We start from the raw sequence: 22314 nt of genomic DNA on the forward strand, positions 1-22314 counted from the left end.
GGATCAAACAAAACCGAGTGGCAGAGGGACACACCCAGACGAAGAAGGGAGGGGGGAAAGAAAGCAGGCCTGGGAGAGAGAAACTGTAGGAGGGAGAGATAAAAGAGGTGGAGGAAAACAGGAAGCCAGAAAATGACATCTCCTAAGGAGAGCATGGAGAGACAGTGGTGGGGGGAAGGGGGGAGGGGGATGAGGGGGAGGAGCCGGGGGAAGGAGGCACAAATCAGATAAGACTGGAGGAGAGAAAGAGGGAGAATAAAGACAGCAGAACAAAATAAAAATGGCTTCAGAATAAAGGCTCATTCTCAGCTCATTTGGGGTTGCAACTCTGAGGAGCCAGTGTTATTAAGATGGGCAGGCCGGGCACAGCAACTCACTCGTGGAATCCCAGCACTTGGGAGGCCGATGGGGGAGGATCGGTTGAGCCCAGGAGCTGGAGACCAGCCTGAGCAACATAGTGAGACTTCTCATCTCTACAAAGAATACAAGTAAACAAGCGGTTGTGGTGGTGCTCGCCAGTAGTCCCAGCTCCTCAGGAGGCCAAGGTGGGAGGAACGTTTAAGCCCAGGAGTTCCACATGAGCCTGGGCAACAAAGCCAGACCCCATCTACGCCCACACACACACACCACACAAATTAATCCTGGTGGTGTGCACCTGTAGTCTCAGCTACTGGAGAGGCTGAGGCAGGAGGATCACTTGAGTCCAGGAGGTGGAGGCTGCAGTGAGCTGTGTTCAAGGGTAACAGAGTGAGACCTTGTTTCGGAAAAAGAGGGGGACAAAAAAAAGAGGGGCAGAGGCCGGGCATGATGGCTAATGCCCGTAATCCCAGCATGTTGGGAGGCTGAGGTGGGTGGATCACTTGAGGTCGGTTCAACACTAGCTCGACCAACATGGTGAAACCTCGTCTCTACTAAAAGCACAAAAATTAGCCAGGTATGTTGGCACCAGCCTGTAATCCTAACTACTGAGACATGAGATTTGCTTGAACCCAAGGTGAGACAAGAGAATCGTTTGAACCCAAGAAGCAGAGGTTGCAGTGAGCTGAGATCGGACCACTCACTGCACTTCAGCCTGGGTGACAGAGCCAGACTCCGTGTAAGACATAGAGAGGGAGGACGGGCTGAGAACTGTGTGGCCAGTGTGCGGGCAGAAAGAGAAATTGAGGCTGGAGCTTAAAGAAAGTCACACAGGGAGGCCAGCAGCTGCGGTGAAACTTGGTGAGTCTTTATTATAGGGCCCACCAGGAGGACGGCTGGGTCGGGGGCAGGGTCTCCCGCTGCATGCTGAGCGGAGGCAGGAGGCACGGGGTGGAGTGGGGTCCCCTGGCTGCAGGCCTGGGCGTTTAGTGATTGTCGCTGGGCACAGGGGCGGCGCTGGCGCCCACGGCGGCCTGCACCTTCTCCACCAGCCCAGCCCACTGGCGCTGCATGTCTTCCACCAGGGGCTCGAACCAGCTCTTGAGGCGGGCCTGGAAGGCCTCGGCCTGCAGGCGCATCTGCTGGGCCTGCTCCTCCAGCTTGGCGCGCACCTCCTCCACCTGCTCCTTCACCTCGTCCAGGCGGTCGCGGGTCCGGCTGCCCACCTCCTCCATCCGCGTGCGCAGCCGCTCGCCCCAGGCCTGGGCCCGCTCCTGCAGCGGCTGGCTGGCCAGGGAGGAGCCCACGGTGGCGGCCCGCGCTCGGCCCTGCTCCACCAGGGGCCCCAGGCGCTCGCGGATGGCGCTGACGCCGCGCTCGGCGCCCTCGCGGGCCCCGGCCTGGTAGACGGCCAGACGCTTCTGCAGGTCATCGATGTCGCGGAGGAGCCGCTTGCGCAGCTTGCGCAGGTGGGAGGTGAGGCGCGCCCGCAGCTCGTCGGTGCTCTGGCCCAGCATGGCCTGCACCTCGCTGCGGTACTGCGCCAGGCGGCTGCGAACGTCCTCCATGTCCGCGCCTAGCCGGGCCTGTGCCGCCTGCAGCTCCTTGGACAGCCGGGCTCGCGTCTCCTCCGCCACCGGGCTCAGCTGTTCCTCCAGCTCCGACTTGTAGGCCTTTAACTCCTTCATGGTCTCGTCCATCAGCGCCCTGCGGCCGAGAGGGGGAGGGTGTGCGCACAGGGGGAGGGTGTGCGCACAGGGGAAGGCAGGGAGAAGGGCTGGGGTGAGGGCAGGCGAGATGGGGATGAGCCAGAAAGACCTGAAAAAGAGGGAGAGAAGGGGAACGGGGCAGAGGCCAAGAGAAGGAGACAGGGACAGACAGACGCAGAGAGCAGAGGCAGAGACGGAGAAGGGGCTAGGAGGCCGGGCAAGGTGGCTGACGCCTCTAATCCCAGAACTTTGAGGCCGAAGCGGGAGGATCGCTTGAGCCCAGTAGTTCAAGACCAGCCTGGGCAACACAGTGAGACCCCATCTCTCTCTCTCTCTCACCATACACACACATACAAAAGAGCTAGGGAAGGACAGAGCCAGAGCCAGAGCCAGGATGAGTGTGAGAGACCAAGTCAGAAGGGAGGAGGGAGAGACAGAGCTGGGAGAGAGAATCCCAGAGAGCTAAAGCCGGGAGTCAGAAATGGGAAGAGGAAGCTAAAACCCTCAGAGGCCCAGACACCCAGGCATTAATGACAGGACAGACTTAATGAAACCTGAACGTGGGTAGGTGCAGCCGCCCACCAGGAGGGTCAAGGGCCGGGCTAGGGACACTCACGTCAGTTCCTGGGTGACCTGGGAGCTGAGCAGCTCCTCCTGCACCTGCTCGGACAGTGTCTGCACCCAGCGCAGGTAATCCCAGAAGCGACCCAGCGCCAGCTCCCAGGGCTGGCCGCTCTGCCAGTCGGCCTGCTGGTGCAGCTCCGGCTCCGGCTCCAGCTCCGGCTCCACCACTTGCTCCATCTTGCCCTGGCATCCTGTGTGGAACAAGTTCAAGGTGGGTCAGGGTCCTCTGCCCCCAGCCAGGCACCCAGTACCTGGCATACAGGTGCTCCACAAAGGCTTCTTTGGAGCCATGGTGAGCAGGGTGAGGGTGGAGCCTTCTTAATCACTTGAAAAGCGATATTTATTTATTTATTTTGAGGCGGAGTCTCGCTCTGTCGCCCAGGCTGGAGTGCAGTGGACTGATCTTGGCTCACTGCAACCTCCGCCTCCTGGGTTCAAGCAATTCCCCTGCCTCAGCCTCCTGAGTAGCTGGGACTACAGGTGCACACCACCACACCTGGCTAATTTTTTGTACTTTTAGTAGAGATGAGGTTTCACCACGTTGGTCAGGATGGTCTTGATCTCCTGACCTTGTGATCTGCCCGCCTCGGACTCCCAAAGTGCTGGGATTACAGGCGTGAACCACTGCCCCCAGCAAAAAGCGTTATTTGTTTATAGACAGGGTCTTGCTCTGTCGGCCAGACTGGAGTGCAGCGGCCTGAACATGATTCACCGAAGCCTTGACTTTCTGGACTCAAGTGATCCTCCTGCCGCAGCCTCTTGAGTAGCTGGGACCACAGGTGTGGGGCACCACACCTGGCTACTTTTCTTTTTTTTTTGAGACGGTGTTTCATTCTTTCGACCAAGCTGGAGTGCAATGGCATGATCTCAGCTCACTGCAACCTCCGCCTTCTGGGTTCAAGCGATTCTCCTGCCTCAGCCTCCCAAGAAGTTGGGACTATAGGTGCGTGCCACCACACCCGGCTCATTTTTTTTTTAATTTTTAGTAGAGACGAGGTTTCACCGTGTTAGCTAGGATGGTCTCAATCTCCTGACCTCGTGATCCACCCGACTTGGTCTCCCAAAGTGCTGGGATTACAGGCTTGAGCCACCATGCCCGGCCTATCTTTTGTTTTGTTTTTTTTTTAAAGATGGGGTTTCACCATGTTGGTCAGGCTGGTCTTGAACTCCCGACCTCAGGTGATCCACCTGCCTTGGCCTCCCAGAGTGCTAGGTTACAGGAGTGAGCCACCACGCCCGGCCCCTTTTGTATATTTAGTAGAGACAGGGTCTCACTATGTTGCCCAGGCTGGTGTTGAACTCCTGCGCTCAAGTGATCCACCTATCTTGGCCTCCCAAAGTGCTGGGATTACAGGGGTGAGCCAGCATGCCCAATGGAAAAGCATTTATTGAGTGTCCTTGTGCACCCCATGCAGGGCTGTGTGGGGCGATGGGGAATAAAGATCACAGTTGATCTGTCACAGGTATTCACTACCTACCTGACAACGCATTAGAAACCTCTAACTCCCAGCCGGGCACGGTGGATCATGCCTGTAATCCCATCACTTTGGGAGGCGGAAGTGGGCACATCACCTGAGGTTAGGAGTTCGAGACCCGCCTGGCCAACATGGCGAAACCCCATCTCTATTAAAAATACAAAAGTTAGTTGGACGTGGTGGCATATGCCTGTAATCCCAGCTACTGGGGAGGTTGAGGCAGGAGGATAGCTTGAACCCGGGAGGCAGAGGTTGCAGCAGTGAGCCAATATCGCGCCACTGCACTCTATCCAGCTTGGGTGACAGAGTTAGGCTGTACACCCCAAAAAAAGAAAAAAAACACTTTAACTCTCATCTCAAGGATTGGGGAAACTGAGGCCCAGAGAGCGTCAAATCGCTGTTCGGAGCCAGGGAGTGGCACAGAAGCTTCAGACCTGAGCCTTCCCTTCAAGAGGAAGACAGACCAGCTGAAGCGGGGACTCAGGGCCTGCCTGAATGGGGCCAGGAGGTTGGGGGGGCGGAGAACCGGGGAAATTGAGCAAGCCCCGCCCCCATACCTGCCAGGAGTGCGATCAGCAAGGCAGCCCACAGAACCTTCATCTTCTCGCCTGTGATTGGCCAGTCTGGGGAGGGAGAAGTCAATCAACCCCCAGTGAGAACTCCCACCCCCAACCCGGCCCCACCCCAGCCTAGCCTTCAAAGCCTTGCTCCATTATCTGCAAAGGCCTAATCCCAACACAGACATTCACCAAGCCGTCCCCCACCCAGTGCCTATTCAACCGCCTTCTGGTCTTTCATTTCCCCATCCCCCAGGTCGGCCTCCATAGTTAAAATTCCATCTTCCTCTCCCAGGGTTCAAATTTCACCCCTGCCCCCTCCCCACCGCCCGTTTCATCTCAGTCCCAACGTCGCATTCCTCATTCTCCCCTCACATTCTAAGCTCCAACCTCACATTTGAGTGCCGTTTTCCATTTATGAGCTAGTTCAGTCCTCATTTTAAAGTTCTCCAGTCGACGGCTAGCTACGCTGTCGCTGCCCCGGCTCCCCAAGTAGGGAGGTCAGAAGACAATGGGGACACCCAGTAGGTGCTCAATAAATGACAGTGACAACTCGTGGGGTCCTGCTTTGGCTTAGCTCCGAGTCCAGCTGCTCTCCCCATCCCACCTAGCGGGTCAGGTAACCTCTGCTGCCCAGGTCCACTCCCCTGCCGCTGGCCTCACCCCCAATTCCTCCTCTCTCCCATCCCAACCCCAAGTAGCTCTCCCGAGACTTCTTTCCCAGAGGCCAGAGCTTCCCGAGGTCCCAGCTACATCTTCCTAGAGGTCCCTGAGCTGAGCTGTGCGCCCTCCACTGTGCTTCTCACCAGCTCCTGGGGAATGCGTCCTTCACCTCCGCTGGGGCTGAGTAGAACTGGAGGCTCCCAGACTCGTCCAATTATAGGGCTCCCCCTGTCCCGCCCCCTCTCCCAGGGATAGGGCGGGCTGGGCCAGCCCCCTGTCACGAGGCGGGCTGTTCTCCCCCTGCCCCTGGCACAGCAGGGCAGAGGGAGGAGGTGGGGCATAGAGGCCTTTTGACCACCCCGGACTGTCCCCAGGAAGGGAGGACACCTCACCCATTGATCCAGACAGCCTCCTCCATTCTGGGGGCCAAGCGTGGAAGGGGAACCAGCAGGCTGCCGCCAAGAGTCCTCCTTTCCTGACCCCGCCCTTTCCTGTGCCAGGAAGAATGCTCTGGAGAGGGGCATGGGACCTGGACTTCTGAATCCCAGAAAGAAAATGGGGCTAGGGGGCCAGAGGTGGGATGGGAGGAGCCAGGCGTGGTGGCTCATGCCTGTAATCCCAGTACTTTGGAAGGCTGAGGTGAGTGGCTCACTTGAGGTCAGAGGTTTGAGTACAGCCTGGCCAACATAGTGGAAACTCATCTCTACTAAAAATACAAAAATTAGCCACACGTGGTGGCGGGCACTTGTAATCCCAGCTACTTGGGAGGCTGAGTCAGGAGAATCGCTTTAACCTGGGAGGCAAAGGTTGCAGTGAGGTGAGATCTCACCACTGCAATCCAGCCTGACTCTGGGAAAAAAAAAAAAAAAAAAAAAGGTTGGAGGGAGGCCGAGCTTGGTGGTTCACACTTGTAATCCCAGCACTTTGGGAAGACAAGGCGGGTGGATCACCTGAGGTCAGCAGTTCTCAACCAGCCTGGTCAATATGGCGAAACCCCGTCTCTACTAAAAAAAATACATGGTGTCGGTCGCCTGTAATCCCAGCTACTCGGGAGGCTGAGGCAGGAGAATCACTTGAACCTGGGAGGTGGAGGTTGCAGTGAGCCAGGATTGTGCCACTGTACTCCAACCTGGGTGACAGAGCGAGACTCCATCTCAAAAAAAAAAAAGGAAAAAAAAGAAATCAGGGGATGGGGACTGAACAGAGTGGGATGGGAGGGGTGGGAACAGGGAACAATGTGATGCACGTGCTAAGTCTAGGCTTTGCGAGTGGGATCTGGTTTTAATCATAGCTTCCTGTTTGGTGGCGAACTTGAGCACAGGGGAGCCCCCTCCCCACATATAAATGAAATTCCAGCACCTCCCCCGCCTGGCACAGGCATTTTGGTTTCCAGGGGCTTAAAGCTGTGCTTCTGGGTCAGGGTTAGGATTCTGTAGCCAAACTGCCAGGGCTTGCATCCTGGCTCTGCCAGTTGCCAGCTGTGTGACCGACGTTTGGTAACAAGCTAACATGTGTGTCCAGCACGGAGGACAGCCCTGGCACACAGCGGTCCTATGTTAGGGCTAGCGATGGACAGGCCACAGTGCACGCTCAGACGCTGTCACTTTCCTAACAGCCCTGTTATAAACTCCAGATGTTTCAGAGAAACCGGTGGTGCAGCAGTGAGGTCAGCAGCGAGGTCAATGGCAAGGCCACACAGCGAGAACAGGAAGGGCTGGGATTCATTCCTGGCTCCTGCAGGGGGTGGGATCAGAGGATTCTGCACATCTGGTCCTGGAAAGGAGGCCTCAGTGCCTGGGCGGGCCTGCTTGCTTTGGCTGGCAGGGGGTCAGCTCTACTCAGCAGCCCTCCCTCCCCAGACCCTGGGGGCAGACAGGGTTTCAGTTCCTGTTTGGAGGAGGCTGGGGGTTGATGGTGGTCAACATCAACCCCCAGCCCTAGGTTGGCAAAATCCAGACAGCACCACATTCTCAGACACGTGACCCAGCCCCCATGGCTGCATCAGGAGCCTAGTCTGGCCTCTAGCCCCCTTCTCCCAGGCCTGGGAGTCCTGGAGCCCCTTTTTCCCCAACACAGCAGTTCCTACAACCCTAGTTGTTCTGTAGCTGTTCCTAGTGGCTTGAACCCTCTCCTAGCCCCCCGCCCCCATCTCTGCTTTCAGTGTCATCTGCACTGTTTCAGTTTGAAGGGACAAAGTCCTCCGTAGCCACTCCAGCCAGGTCAAGCTGGGGTGAGTGACGTTGAGAACCTACCCTCGGGCAAGGGAAGGCCGGTGGTGTTTCTCTGCAGGGTGGATGTTCCGGCCCGGGAGACTACGACCCCAGACCACGCTGCACCCATCTTGAGCCGCGCTCAATGCAGCATCAAGCCAGGCGTGTGGCTCCGCGGCTTTCCGTGCTCCAGCCCTCTGGCGCCCCCTGCGGGCGGCTGGGGGAAGATCAGGGCGGCCGGACTCTGGATGAAATGCTCAAAACACCAGCCAGGCTTGAGAATCAACGGAGGCCTCCCATCGGTTTTTCTTTTTTCCACGTATATTTTTTGTTGTTTTTTGTTTTTTTTTCTGTAAAATGTCCCGGTTCTTCCATAACTTATAAACATGATTTATACCGAGTAGATGGGAGAGTGGACGGGGCAGGGCGGACTGACCGGGGATGGGGAAGCTCCTCTTGCTGCCCCCTCGGGGCGGGCCCAGGCCCTTTGGAGGATGGGGACGCCAGGACACTCCTCCCTGAGGTTGTCTGGCCACCTCTGCCCCTGCTGCTCAGAATCCTGCGCGCCCTGCAGTCCCGGAATCCCTCCCGGGACTCCAAGCCCCCTGAGCACACTGCCTGTGGTACTCAGAATCCCGAAGCGCCAATCGGTTCCAGAATCCCCTCCTCAGCTGCTGGGGTGGCGGGGGTCCCTCCTTTCCGCTGTCCCCCCGACCCCTGAGGAGGAAGGGAAGGGAGGGGAGGTGGAGGTGGAATCTGAAGGAGGAAGGGCGTGGAAGGCGGGGGCCAGGAGGGCTCAGCCGATGGTGAGGCCAAAGCCACACTGGAACTTGTTCTTGCGGTGATTCAGGAATGCCCCGAGGGCCAGTGTCAGGGGCAGGGGTGGGAGCTTCTTCTCCAGCGTGGCACCCACGATCCAGTTGCTGTCCACAGAGCCTGCGGGGAAGAGCTGAGGTGAAAGGCGTGCCAGCTTCCCACCCTGTGTCCATGTGGAGTTCCTGGCCACCTCAAATACCAGCCACAGGCCCACAGCTTCCAGACCTCCAACCACACTGCTCCCGCCACCCAGAAACCCCATCACACCCCCAGCAACTTCATGCTGCAGCAAATGGCTCACTCCTTTGCTCTCCGCTCAGTGAACCCTGCCCTCTGGAAAGCCCTCCATATCCCTGGGTTCCCCCAACCTAGTCCTGCCCACTCTGGGGATGATCTGTTCCTCCCACTGAGCCTCATGAAGACACAGCTGGTCACCACTGTGTCCCCAGCACTGCTCAGCAGGAGGCCCAAACACCCAATATCTGTGAGCCACAGATAGCCAAGAAGACTTAAGAGTGGACATCGAGGGGCCACGCCCGGTGGCTCGCGCCTATAATCCTAGCTACTTGGGAGGCTGAGGCAGGAGAATCACTTCAACCCAGGAGGCAGAGGTTGTGGTGAGCCAAGATTGCACTGTTGCACTCCAGCCTGGGCAACAAGAGCGAGACTCCGTCTCAAAAAAAAAAAAAAAAAAAAAAGACTGGACATTGAAACTGCAGCTAGTGAGCTAGTGAGCCTGACATGAGGGTCAGGATTTGGCTGTGACCTTGAAACCTCTGGAAGCCTGTTTCTACTAATGTAAGATGAATGGGGCAGGCTGGATGCTTCCAAGGTGCCTTCTACCTTGGCCGGGGGTGGTGGCTCACATCTGTAATTCCAGCACTTTGGGAGGCCAAGGCTTGAGTTCAAGACCAGCCTGGGCAACAAAGCAAAACCCTGTCTCTATCAAAAAATTAAAAAAAAATTAGCCGGGTGTGGTGGCGTGCACCTGTGGTCCCAGCTACTCAGGAGGCTGAGGTGGGAGGCTGCTTGAGCCAGGGAGGTGGAGGCTGTAGTGAGCTGCAATTGCACCACTGCACTCTAGCGTGGGCGACAGAGTGAGACCAGTCTCAGAAAAGGAAGAAGGTCAAGTGTAGGGCGTGGGAGAGGGCTTGCTGGCTGGGTCAGGAAGGGATGTGCAAAGCTCCAGCTCGGCCCAAACACCCATCAGATGATCCACCTAATTTTTTTTAAAACATCTATTTATTTATTTGATTTTACTTATTTATTATTTTTGGAGAGGGACTCTCACTCTCACCCAGGCTGGAGAGCAGCGGTGCAATCTTGGCTCACTGCAACCTCCGCCTCCCAGGTTCAAGCGATTCTTGTGACTCAGCCTGACGAGTAGCTGGGACTACAGTTGCACGCCACCACGCCTGGCTAATTTTTGTACTTTTAGTAGAGATAGGGTTTCACCATGTTGACCAGGCTGGTCCCGAACTCGTGACCTCAAGTGATCCACCTGTCTTGGCCTCCCAATCTGCTGGGATTACAGGCGTGAGCCACTGCACCTGGCTGCTCCACCGACTTTTTTTCAAGCATGAAACACAGCAGAGGGTTATCCACCTACTTTTTAACAAGCGTTCCCTGGTAATTTGGAGGCCCACAGGTCCCCAGCACCTGTGGTGGCCTATAAACCCACTCAGAGTTGAGTCACCTCTCGCTTGCTTCCCAAATAGGGAAACCGAGCCTTTACCTTTGAAGAGGAGGTTGGCCTTGGGCAGGTCCAGCTGGTATCCGAAGGAGACACTGGTGTCCTGCATCCGTGTGCTGGCCTCAAACTCCACACCCACCTGCAGCTGGAGGGGCCAGGGCAACGCGTGAGAGTTAGCGAGAGGCCCTACCTGGACTTCCAGGCCCAGCAGCTCCCAGCAGCACCAGCCAGTCCCTGGACCCACTCACCTGGTCACTGGCTTTGTGGTAGTACGTTGCATGCATGCCTGCCTGGCCCAACGTTACCGTTGCCAACCAGTTGTTCACTGTCAGAGAGCGGGGTGGGGGTGGGGGCTCATTACCAAGGGGATTTGGGCATCTGGGAACATAGGCCTCCTCCCTCAGACCCAGGAGTCCAGGAGCCCAGGCTTCCTCCCTCAGATCCAGGAGTCCTGGAGCCCAGCCCTCCACCCTCAGTCCCAAGAGTTCAGGGCCCTAGCCCTTCACCCTCAGACCCAGGAGTCCAGGCCCCTAGCCCTCCACCCTCAGACCCAGGAGTCCTGGCCCCCAGCCCTCCACCCTCCACCCTCAGACCCAGGAGTCCTGGCCCCCAGCCCTCCACCCTCCACCCTCAGACCCAGGAGTCCTGGCCCCAGGCTCACATGTGTATTTCCCAGCTAGAGACATGACGGTGCCCTCCTCCCCAGGCCGCCGGTGGTAGACCAGCTCTCCACCCAGGGCCAAGCAAGGTGTGATGCTCTGGAGGTAGTGGGCTACGAGGATTCCTGTGGGCAAAATGATGATCAGTTTTCACCCACCCTGGGTGCCAGGCCAGGAAGCCTTCCAGGGTCATCCCTGCTGGAGGCCTGCGCTTGCTCTGAGGCCTCCCACACGAGCTCCTTCCCCCTAACCCATCGCCCAGCAGTTCATGCCGCTGAGGTCAGCGTCCCAGCCCCTGCCATGACTGCATTACCCAAAGGATCGCATCTGGTCGACACAAGCCCATGTGGTCAGTATTCATCTACCATCACTTACAGAGATCAGCAGCACTTAGAGAAGCTGACAGGGTAAGTCACTCACTCACGCTCACGAAATGTGTCGGGGTGGAATCCAAGCCTCCACACCTCCCAAACCCAGGCTCTGAGCCGCTCTGCAGCTGAGAGGCAGTTGAGTAGAGTGCACGGCCTGGGTTTGAATCCCAGCCCTGCCACAGGCTGGCTGGTGATCATAGACACGGGCATCGTCTCTCTGTGACCCTGGCTGCCTCTTGGGGTTGTGAGGAATTGATGAGCACTCAGCTGTCACTCAGACTTGCTACACTGAGTGAGGTCCAAGTCTACGTCCCTCTGTTCCTCCAGCAGGCAGTGCTTGCTGCACGAGAGGACTGCTCCCTCTGGGCTGCCTTCTCAAGCCTCAAGATATAGACAGATTCGCTTTGGTGTCTTTGGAGCCTAGCAGGGTACACGCCACAAATATGATTTTATAGGGGCAGAAGAAACGGGCAAGAAGAGACAAGGTAACAGGGAGGGAGAGAGAAAGAAAACAAGCCTGGTGTGGTGGCACATGCCTGTAATCCCAGCTATTTAGGAGGCTGAAGGAGGGAGGATTGATCGCTTGAGCCTAGGTGTTCAAAGCCAGCCTGGGCAACATGGTGAGACCCCATCTCAAAAGAAAAAAAAAAAAAAAAAAGCCAGACGCAGTGGTGGCTCATGCCAGTAATCCCAAATGTGTTGGGAGGCTGGGGCAAGAGGGTTTATTTGAGGCCAGGAGTTGGAGACCCGCCTAGGTGCCAGGAGTGAGACCCAATCTCCACAAAAAATTTAAAAATTTCATGAAACTACAGATTATCATTAAAAAGAAAAAAAACAAAAAACGGCCAGGTATAGTGGCTCATGCTTGTGGTAACCCCAGCAATTTGGAAGGCCACAGTGGGAGGTTCATTTGTACCGGGAATTCAAAACCAGCCTGGGCAGCATGGCGAATACAGAAATTAGCTGAGTGTGCTGGTGCGTACCTGCAATCCTAGGTACTGAGGGGTGGGGTGGGAGGCTGGAGGATGGCTTTAGCCCAGGAGGTGGAGGCTGCAGTGAGCCATGATAGCACCACTGCACTCTAGCCTGAGTGACAGAGCGAGAATCTGTCTCAATAAACAACCAACCAACAAATAAATAAATTCAAAAATTTAGCCAGGTGTGGTGGCACATGCTTGTGTTCCCAGCTACTTGGGAGGCCAAGGTGGGAGGACTGCTTGAGCCCAGAAGGTCAAGGTTACAGTGAGCTTCCAACCTGGGCAACAGAGATCCTGTCTCAAAAATAAGAAATTTAAAAATATGTAAAAGAAAAAAAGCGACGACATATCTGCAGAGTCAGGAAACACACTCGGAAACGAAGAGGGAAGAGGGACTGAAGTCAGCCCACAGCTGGGAAGTCCGCTGCAGCCGCGCAGAAGGGTCCCAGGCCGCAGCCTGCGCTTCAGAGGAAGCCCCGTGGAGAAGGGAAGTGGGGGTGGGGGCCACAAGAGAAGCTGAGACAGCACAGAGCAAGTCAGCTGCAAAGATGTTTCCCAGACAAAGACAACCAGAGGGGCAGACTTGGGGCCCCACAGGGGGTGCAGGCTGGCCTGCTAGCCTGGAGCCGGCTGGGAGCCCTCTCTCTGGAGCTGCAGAAATAGGGGCCTTTCTCTAGAGTGGCTGAGTGTTGGTGGCATCCCCCAACGTGAGCCTGGTGGGTGTGAAGGTGGCCATGAGTTCATGGCCAGTGCCCTGGTGGCATCTTTTAGAGAGGCTGAACTCAGAAGTGGGCTGGAGCCGGTCCCCGTGGGCTCGGGAAAGCCACCGTGTGAATCTCCTTCCTTGACGAGATGACACAAATGAACCCCTGACCCAGATCCCTGCTTGTTAAATCACCACCACACTGGTGGGCGCAGTGGCTCACCCCTGTATCCTAGCACTTTTGGGAGGCTGAGGCAGGAAGGCTGCTTAAGCGCAGGAGTCTCAGACCAGCTGGGGCAACGTGGCGAGACCCACATCACTACAAAAAACTAGCTGGGTGTGGTGATGCACACCTATAGACCCAGTTGCTCAGGAGGCTGAGCTGGGAGGATCCGCTGAGCCTGGGGAGGTTGAGGGTGCAGTGGGCCATCATTGTGCTACTGTGCTCCAGCCTGGGAGACAGAGTGACACCCTATCTTAAAAAGAAAAATCACGGTGGGCCTGGTAGCTTAAGCCTGTAATCCCAGCACTCTGAAGCAGGCGGATCACCTGAGGTCAGGAGTGTGAGACCAGCCTGGCCACATGACGAAACCCCATCTCTACTAAAAATATAAAAATTACCCGGGTGTGGTGGTGCGTGCCTGTAATCCCAGCTACTTGGGAGGCTGAGGCAGGAGAATCACTTGAACTCAGAAGGTGGGTTACAGTGAACTGAGATCGTGCCACTGCACTCTAGCCTGGGCGACAGAGACTCTTTGGGGGGAAAAAAAAGAAAATAAATCACTACCATGACCATTCTGGTCAGTATCATCCCCCCCATTCAATCGAGGGGGAAACCAAAGCCCACAGAGGGAAAAGCTGCCGTCTAGAGTGGGTGACTTAGACTCTGGCCTCTGAGCTCCAGGAACTCTTGGAACTGAGGCCATGAGACCCTCAAGTATGTATGCATGTATTTATTTATTTAGAAACAGAGCCTCACTTTGTCACCCAGGCTGGAGTGCAGTAGTGCAATCTCGGCTCACTGCAACCTCCACCTCCTGGGTTCAAGCAGTTCTCCTGCCTCAGCCTCCCAAAGTGCTGGGATTACAGGCATGAGCCACGATGCCTGGCTGGAAAGGTTTCTTCCTCATGGGGCCCTGCAGATCAGCCTCACTTAGGAGGCCTCTCTGCACCTGCTGCTGTCTCCAGGTTCCCTGTTTCCTGGGTTTTCCGCCATGGCCCTTCCCTTCACTGCTCCCTGCCTGGAATGTTCTTGCTCCTGTGCCCCAGCTGGGGTAGCCCTTTCCCCTCCTCTGGCAGCTCAAAGGTGATCACTCCTCTGAGAAGTCTCCCTGGGCTCCTGCAGGGAGAAGCGGTGACTCTCCCTGAGCTCCTGCAGGGAGAAGCGGTGACTCTCCCTGAGCACTCCCAGGGGTCTGAAGCCAACCCTGGCTCCCCAACTGTACAAGCCAATCACTCAGGACTCAGTGCCCAAAAGCCTGCTCTCCACGATACAGCGGACGGCTGTGCAAAGACACAAAGCCAGGAACCATCCTTCAGTTCCAGCCAAAAAGTACGGAGTCATTGCCTCCAAACTCAGTAAATGCAGCAGTTCGGCCTTCAAACAACATCCAGAATCCAACCTCCTCTCCCGGCTCCACTCCCTCCCAGTGGTACCCTTTGGAGTCTGCTCTCTATGCCAGCTGCGGGGTCCTGTGAGAAGCTCTGCCCAGACTCACTCAGAGCGAAGGCCAAAGCTCTGCAAAGCCTTATGGTATCAGATGACCATCCTCCCTGAGGTCCCTTTTAAGAGCCCTGACTGCACTGCCCACAGGCTGAAAAGCTCTTTCCCTGGCCAGCCGAGGTGGCTCACACTTGTAATCCCAGCACTTTGGGAGGCTAAGGTGGGAGGACTGCTTGAGGCCAGGAGTTCCCAGACTAGCCTGGCCAATACAGCAAGACACCATCTTAAATTTTTTTGTTTGAGATGGAGCCTCGCTCTGTCGCCCAGGCTGGAGTGCAATGGCACAATCTCGGCTCACTGCAACCTCCACTTCCCAGGTTCAAGAAATTCTCCTGCGTCAGCCTCCTGAGTAGCTGGGATTACTGGAGCCTGCCACCACGCCCAGCTAATTTTTTTGTATTTTTAGTAGAGATGGGTTTTCACTGTGTTAGCCAGGATCGTCTTGGTCTCCTGACCTCATGATCTGCCTGCCTTGGCTTCCCAAAGTGCTGGGATTACAGGCGTGAGCCACTGTGCATGGCCAGTTTTTTAAAATACAAAACAAAATCTCAGTTAAGACTGCACTGTGGCTCTGAACCGTCTCACCCACTGTACTATGTGGCCTGATGTTTCAAAATCACTCCTGCTCAACCGCTTCTCTGATGGCAGAAAAGGAGGTGCACAAAAGGGGTGGGTTTGGTGGGAAAGCCTGAACTGCGGTTTTGTGACCACCCTCTAAGCCCTCTGCCTCTTACCTGAACCCACGAGGACGTCTGGGTTCCCCAGGGTGACGGCCGCTGTGAAGTCAGAGCCCCGGTACTCCCCATCCACCTGCCAGTTCACAAACTTTGACTGCTGTGTCTGTTGGGAGGAGGCGGGTGTGAGGGCAGCTCCTTGCCCATGGTGGCTGGAAGAGCAGCAGCTGCTGTACCCCACTCACCTGGATGGCCATCTTGGACCGGAGGCCGGGGCCCAGCTGGTGAATGACCTGAGCGTTGAGGCTGCCACTGTTGTCCATGTCACCCACCAGTACAGGGAACGCCTATGAGGCAGAGGGAAGGGCAGGCGTCAGAGGCCCCGCACTGTATAAGTACATGAAGTGGGCCGGGGCAAGAAGCCTAGGGCCAGAAAGCCTTGGATGGGGGTCGCCTCCTCCATGAAGCCCTCTCTGACCACCTAGGCTGAGTTAGGTTCCCCTACTTTTGGGTTCCCCCATGTCAGCCCTGCCCATCCCAGCTTGTTACTCTCTGGGAACACATCTGTCCCCTGACCCACTGGTGAGTCCCATGGCTGTTTCGTCACTGCAGAATATGTTGTGCAATGAAGGTTTGTGGAATAAACACATTTACTGAAGGGAAACAATAGAAGCAGAGACCTGAGTCCCCCCAACCCTGTCTAGGCCTCCAGTTTTGCCCCTTCCCCTAATAACCAGCCCCCAAATGGCAGCCCCAGAGATCCTTCTAAGGAGGTATTTCCAGCCGGGTGCAATGGCTCATGCTTGTAATCCCAGCACTCCAGGAGGCCGAGGCGGGCAGATCTTGAGGTCAGGAGTTCAAAACCAGCCTGGCCAACACAGTGAAATCCCATCTCCACTAAAAATACAAAAATTAGCTGGACGTGGTGGCGGGCACCTGTAATCCCAACTACTTGGGAGACTGAGGCAGGAGAATCAGTTGAATCTGGGACACGGAGGTTGCAGTGAGCCGAGATTGTGCCACTGCACTCCAGCCTGGGTGATAGAGCAAGACTCTGTCTCAAAAAAAGGAAAAAAAAAAAAAAAGAAAAAAACAATTTCTACAGCATGAACCTGTGGACCACATCTTTCCCTTGACCACACTGCCATATGACTCTCCACTACCCCCTAGAGAAAGTCCAAAGCCAAGTTTGTCATTCAAAGTTCCGTATGATCTCCAGCCCGGCCCCTTCTGAAACCTGGCTCACGGCTGGCTGTCTGGTGACAGGGGTGTTGTGGCCACTCCCCCAGCATTGCTCAGCATGGGGACAAGCAGAGAGCAGTGGTTCAGGGGATGTTTGCTGAATGAAGGAATCACTCCTGTTCCAATGCACCGGAGAGATGCAGTCCCCATCCCCAAGCTCTCCGCAGCCATGACCTTTTCCTGATGAGGCCTTCTTAGCTTGGCTTTTGGCTACATATTTGCTACTAGAAAGATACAATGAATGGATGACAAAAGGAAGCTCACCTCTGTGGGACTCAGCTGCTTTGTCCCCACATATGTGACGCCGAAGTGGTAGTTGGACTCCCCGATTGTGCTAAGGGCTACTGTGTGGTTCACCTGGGAGAAGAGCGAGGACTGTGAGGATCCTGGACAGATGCACTTGCCCACCGAAGGGGCAGGGACAAGGTCCCAGGGCTGGGCAGAGCACACTGGGAGGCACGGCCTGACTACATGAGAGACTCAGAGAAAGGAGGTGCTACTGGTAGGCCCACATACCTGTTCCTTCACTCAGCCCAGCTGCTATGGGGAGACAGGACCTCTGGACTCTAGGTCCCTAAACTGAGTAGTTAGTCTGGCACTGCATCTCCGAGTCTTTTCAAGTACCAAGGAGCCCAGCTCTTGTGCGAGGAGTGATGGGGCTGCGTGTGCGGATGCAGGGGGATGGTGGGGATAACCTCTGGTGGGTACCAGGACACCAGGAAGGCTCACCTGGAAATGGTTACTCAACCCTTTGTTGACTGTTAGCTTGACACCCTCCATCTGAATGGGAAACAGCTCTGGAGAAGAGAAACACCGTCACACTCCACCCCAATCCCACACCAACTCTCATCTCTTCCTTCCCTACCACCCCCAGCTCTCTCCAGAGACCCACAGCAGAGCATCTCACAAAGGATCCCACCTGTAAAGAGGCAGTACAGCCTAGTTAGACAGGGCCAGGGCCTTTGCCTGCCCAAACCTCACTGCCACCACCTACTAGCTGAGCGACTTTAGGCAAGTGACTTTAGTCATATGTAAGATGGGACCCTCACCACACAGAACTGTCCCAAGGATCTAATGAGTTAACATATAATGACAACAGAACGGAGTTCCATAAACCTCTACCACTATTACTACTCTAATTGATCCAGGCTGGGATCCGGAGGCTTTGGGTTCCGCCCCCGCAGAACGTTGCTGACACCTTGCTGACACTGTGACCTTGGGCCTCAGTTCCCTTCCCTATCACAAGTCTGGCTTGGCTGATCCCGGGGCGCCTGAGGTCCCTAAGGCTTTTCTCTACTGCTGTGGCATTCCATCCTGTTTCCACCATTTGATCCCATCATTCTAAGCCCCAAGTCCAACGTTCCAACATCCGATACCAACGTCACCTCCTAGTGCTGTTAAATGATTCCAACGGTGCGCGCCAAATCCCAAAGTCCCCAGTGTCCTCCCCATTCCCCCGAGATCCGGGCCATCGCAGCCCCGGTGGGGGGGGCCCTCGCCCCTCACCCTTGCACTTCCGGTGGCACTCCTCGAACGTGCCCGGGTTGGGCAGGCAGACACAGGCCCCATCCTCAGCGGCCCCTGCGGCGCTGGCGGTTGCAGTCCCAGGGGTCCGTTCCGAACCTCGACCCGCACTGGTGCCGGCGCCCAGGCCGCCTCCCAGCGGCGGCAACGTGAAGCCCGGCGGCGAGGGCGGAGGTGGCGGCAGCCCCACGAGGGCCGGCGCTGGAGGCGGCGGCGGCCCTGCGGGCGGCGAGCTGGCGGCCAACACGTTCCCCATGGTCGTCTGCGAGGGGAGAGGTCAGAGGGCGAAGGTCAGGTCCCGCGCGCCCCAGACTCAGCCCCAGCAAACCCCCGCCTGGCTCCGGGCCCCGGTTCTCACTGGCGGCGGCGCCCGCTCCCGGCCTGGGCTCCGCTCCCACCCCGTGCACTACGCGCAACCGAACACGCTGCCGCCGCCGCCGCCGCCACCACCGTCGCCCCGCCCCGCCTAGCCCATTGGTTCAGTGTGCTCTGAGGCCAGCCCACCAGTTTCAAGGATCGGTCTTTCCATTGGGCTTATGAATAAAGTCCCGCCCACGTTTCCTCAAATGTCCTTTTGTATTGGCTCCGACTCGCAGGCAGGTCTCGGCGCACCTCCCGCCCTTCCCATTGGCTCGCCGAGCCTACACCTATTGGCTAGCGTCGCCGCGGGTTCCGGTGCTATCCCGCCATTGGTCTGTGCTGATCATTTTGCCACGCCCACTGAGGCGTCGCCCCGCCTCTCTCCTGGAGGAGACCCTCTTTTGATTCCGCCCCGCGGCGAAGTTGCTGAGATAATTGGTCAGCTTTGACCCTTGCAGCATTTTGATTGGCTCCAGCGTGTACGGGGCCAACCGTGATGGCGTATTAGCTTGGTGCTCTCATTGGCTAACGTGCCAGGGTCGAAGGACAGGTAAAGGTGGGTTGCGCGGCAGAGGCGGCTAGGCAGCAAGGTCAGGCCTCGCGTCCCACCAGGCACCGCGGCAGCGGGGCACCCATCCCACCTCTGGTCCCGAGTAGCTGACCTAAAACCGGAAGTGCTGGCCCTTCCCAGAGTGCCTCGGGAGAAGTCTAATCTCTTCTGCGAAGCCTGCGCTGGTCCTCGTTACCCATAATGCCCTCATCACCTCTTACCGAAAACAGTTGCCTTAGACCCACCCCTTTTATTACCCATCATGCCTCTTGTTCCTCGCGTCACTGCGGCTTCTATCTTCGGCTCATTCATTCCTCTCCCATTACCCATCATGCCTTCTCCCCATTCATTTGAGCTTCATTGCCCGGACTGCTTTTAGCCCTAGCCTGCCCGTTCACTTTCGTCCTTCTTCCGGCTCTTCTCTGATTAACCATCACGTTTGGATCCGTGAACTCCTGTCCATTACCTCCCTTGCCCCACGTCCCTATTTTTTTTTTTTTTTTTTTTTTTTTTGAGGCAGAGTTTTGCTCTTGTTTCCCAGGCTGGAGTGCAATGGCATGATCTCCGCCTCCCGGGTTCGAGGGAGTCTCCTGCCTCAGCCTCCCAAGTAGCTGGGACTACAGGCCTACACTACCACACCCGGCTAATTTTTTGTATTTAGTAGAGATGGGGTTTCATCTTGATTGCCAGGCTGGTCTTGAACTCCTGACCTCAGGTGATCCACACACCTCAGCCTACGAAAGTGCTGGGATTACGGGTGTGAGCCACTGCGCCCGGCCCCCAGTCCCTATTTTTTCATTATTCATCACTCTGCCTCTGGCTCATTCATTCAGGTTTATTACCTGCCATACTCTGAGATCCTATTACAACATTATTCATGATTTTGCCTTTGGTCTATTTTTACTTGGCGTTTATTCATTAAACTTGACCCTCTGATATTTGCGTTACTACTATTTTAATTTTTATGTTTTTAGAGACAGGGCCGGACTCTGTGGCCCAGGCTGGAGTGCAGTGGCGCCACGATAGCTCACTGCAGTCCTTGAACTTGTGGCCTCAATCGATCCTCCCACCTCAGTCTCCAGAGTGGCTGAGACTACAGGTGCGTGCCACCACACCCAGCTAATTTTGTAGAGACGGGGTCTCACTGTGTTTCCCAGACTGGTGTCTCAACTCCTGGGCTCAAGCGATCTTCCCACCTCAGTCTCCCAAAGTGCTGGGATTACAGGCATGAGCCATTGCACCTCACCCATTCCTATTTTTATCTTTGTTCCATTCGTCAGACTGCTGTTGCAATTATTCATGTTCATTAAACACCATGCCCTGGACCCCTCCCCATCTCCTTCCATTACTCAACATTTTGTTTTTGATTGATACATTTTTGCTCATGACTCTCTCGATTCTTTTGTATCTTTGGTCCTTTGTTTTTGTCTTTAACTCTCTTAACCCCTAGTTCAATGATTCTCTCAAGCCCTTAGACTCCTTCATTCCCCTTCATGTCTCACCCCATCCCCTTCACATCCCACAGAAAACACAAGACCTGGTCAAAGTATAAATTCCTATTTTGTAGGAAATGTAGTGTATAAAACAATATCAATCCCTACCCCCAATCCAGGTGACCCACTTTCCCCCGAAGGGAGATGTTTAGGTCCTATTCCATTGGGTAGGGGTAAAATGATTCAGTAGTCTTTAAGTTAACAGTAAATTCTTCTCCCAAGGCTGGGGCAGTCAAGGCAACAGTCTGCATGGGCCTCGCCCCATCTGGCCCTAGGCTGGGGCTGTTGCTCAGTAGGCAGGAATTGGGGTGGGTGAGGGGCTCAGGGAAGGGTCTGGACCCCCGAGGCTTCTGCTTGCAGGGGAAAACTCTGCCTTGGGCTGGGGAATCCCCTCTCCTCTACCTTTGGAGAACAGGGTGGGGAGGGGTGAGTGGGGCCCTGCTGCCTGGAGGGCTCAGGTCTGAGCAGCAGGGAGATCTTGGAGCACACTCCAGCACTCCTATTGGGAATTTACTGCCTGAAGATCAATTATGGGTCGAGGGTCTTCTCTGTGATTTGGGGGAGTCAAGGCATTGGTGGGAAGTGAGAGGTACGGTATAAGGTCACAGTCTGAGAGAGGAGTCCTTAGGGTCAGGTGTTACGCAGAAGCACCTTCCCCACCTCCTGCCTCATGAGATAAGGTTACCAGGATTCCATTATCATGGTGAGATTCTCTGGGATCATGGGTTAGGGCTCATAGTGCAGCCACCAAGGTAGAAGTCACAAACGAGATAGATGTGTGTTATCTGACAGTGGCCTGGCCAGAGGTCAGGGGGCACTAGATCCTTGGCAAGAAAGCTAAGGGATCAACAGGCGAGACTCGAGAAGCCGGGCCCATGGCAGCTCACACATACATGGCCCGGGACATGACAAAGCCTTTGTCCTGATAGGAATCAGAGGGGAGGGCATCATAGATAGGGTTGATCTTGTCTAGATAGTCTTCCTCCTCCTCCTCCTCCTCCTCGTCCTCTAGATCCAGGGAAATGGCTTCCACAGCAGGTGGCCCTGGAGGCACCAGGATGGGGGACCCCAGGCTTGTGGCTCCAGGGTGCAAGGGTCCTGACCGCTCTTCCAACGTGGGCAGCTCATGGTATCGAGGCATTTCCTGGAGGTGGAGAGGGGACGGGAACTCAAGGTCACTTCCTGTGCATGATACGGATTCCCAATCTGCCCTTGACTCCAAAATCCTGACCACCCTCTCTTCATGCTAACAAGATGCCACCTCACTCCTTATCCCCTGGGGCCATATTGCACTGGGACATTCATTCGGTCCATCCCTAATCCAAAGCCCAGCTATGCACCTCACCCTGTGGATCCTGGGACTCACCTTTGTCCCTTGATTTCTGTTAGTCTTTCCCTACGAACCATTCACCTCAGTCTTGATCTCAAGTACTTAACCTTGAGCCATAAACAACCCCTTGAGCCTTGAACTCAACCTCAGTGTCTGAGTTCTGACCTCAGTAGACCCCTGAGGGGAGTGACTTGATTTGTCTTGTCCCAGCTTCAGGCACAGTACCCAGCAAATGTAGATAATCAATTTTCTTTCTTCTTTTTTTTTTTGAGACAGAGTTTTGATCTTGTTTCCCAGGCCGGAGCGCAATGGCGCAGTGTCAGCTCACTGCAACCTCCGCCTCCCGGGTTCAAGCGATTCTCCTGCCTCAGCTTCCCGAGTAGCTGGGGTTACTGGAGCCCGCCACCATGCCTGGCTAATTTTTGTAGAGACAGGCTTTCACCATGTTGGCCAGGCTGGTCTCGAACTCCTGAGCCCAAGTAATCCTCCCACCTCAGCCTCCCAAAGTGCTGGGTTTAGAGGCGTGAACCACCACGCCCAGACCCCAGGTGACCTTAAATTCTAACCTTGTATCCTGTGCTTTCCTACCCCTGACCTCCCCCCA

The 22314-nt window shown here is 55.9% G+C and overlaps 3 protein-coding genes across 5 annotated transcripts in view; all 3 read right to left on the minus strand.

Annotated features, from left to right (window-relative positions):
* Positions 1 to 1204: 1204 nt before the first annotated feature.
* Positions 1205 to 5796, minus strand: APOE (apolipoprotein E). 2 transcript variants are annotated; one of them, XM_064381175.1, is made up of 4 exons: positions 5778 to 5796; positions 4723 to 4788; positions 2683 to 2881; positions 1205 to 2064 (listed from the first exon to the last, which is right to left on the minus strand). In XM_064381175.1, the coding sequence occupies exons 1-4, from the start codon at positions 5779 to 5781 to the stop codon at positions 1344 to 1346; spliced, it is 990 nt and encodes a 329-aa protein (XP_064237245.1). In that variant the 5' UTR covers positions 5782 to 5796; the 3' UTR covers positions 1205 to 1343. The 2 variants fall into 2 exon arrangements, with proteins under 2 accessions (XP_064237245.1, XP_021524147.2); XM_021668472.2 differs by lacking the exon at positions 5778 to 5796 and adding an exon at positions 5529 to 5637.
* A 477-nt stretch (positions 5797 to 6273) lies between these two features.
* On the minus strand, positions 6274 to 18233 carry TOMM40 (translocase of outer mitochondrial membrane 40). Of its 2 annotated transcripts, XR_010344251.1 has the most exons (10): positions 17960 to 18233; positions 17183 to 17250; positions 16718 to 16810; positions 15457 to 15558; positions 15272 to 15377; positions 10766 to 10888; positions 10353 to 10429; positions 10147 to 10249; positions 7638 to 8531; positions 6274 to 7119 (listed from the first exon to the last, which is right to left on the minus strand). XR_010344251.1 is itself a non-coding variant. In XM_012446553.2 (9 exons), the coding sequence occupies exons 1-9, from the start codon at positions 18231 to 18233 to the stop codon at positions 8392 to 8394; spliced, it is 1086 nt and encodes a 361-aa protein (XP_012301976.1). In that variant the 3' UTR covers positions 7311 to 8391. The 2 variants fall into 2 exon arrangements, 1 of the variants encoding a protein (XP_012301976.1); XM_012446553.2 differs by lacking the exon at positions 6274 to 7119 and having other exon boundaries at positions 7311 to 8531.
* A 2195-nt stretch (positions 18234 to 20428) lies between these two features.
* Positions 20429 to 22314, minus strand: part of NECTIN2 (nectin cell adhesion molecule 2) — a 39723-nt gene continuing 37837 nt past the window's right edge. Inside the window, exon 9 of the mRNA XM_064381177.1 lies at positions 20429 to 21524. Coding sequence (XP_064237247.1) covers positions 21264 to 21524 — 261 coding nt within the window. The 3' untranslated portion in view covers positions 20429 to 21263. The remainder of the gene's footprint in view (positions 21525 to 22314) is intronic.

Source organism: Aotus nancymaae, unplaced genomic scaffold (genome assembly GCF_030222135.1).
Source record: "Aotus nancymaae isolate 86718 unplaced genomic scaffold, 86718_ANA_hifiasm-v0.15.2.pri h1tg000028l, whole genome shotgun sequence".
In the NCBI taxonomy this organism is placed as follows: Eukaryota; Metazoa; Chordata; class Mammalia; order Primates; family Aotidae; genus Aotus; species Aotus nancymaae.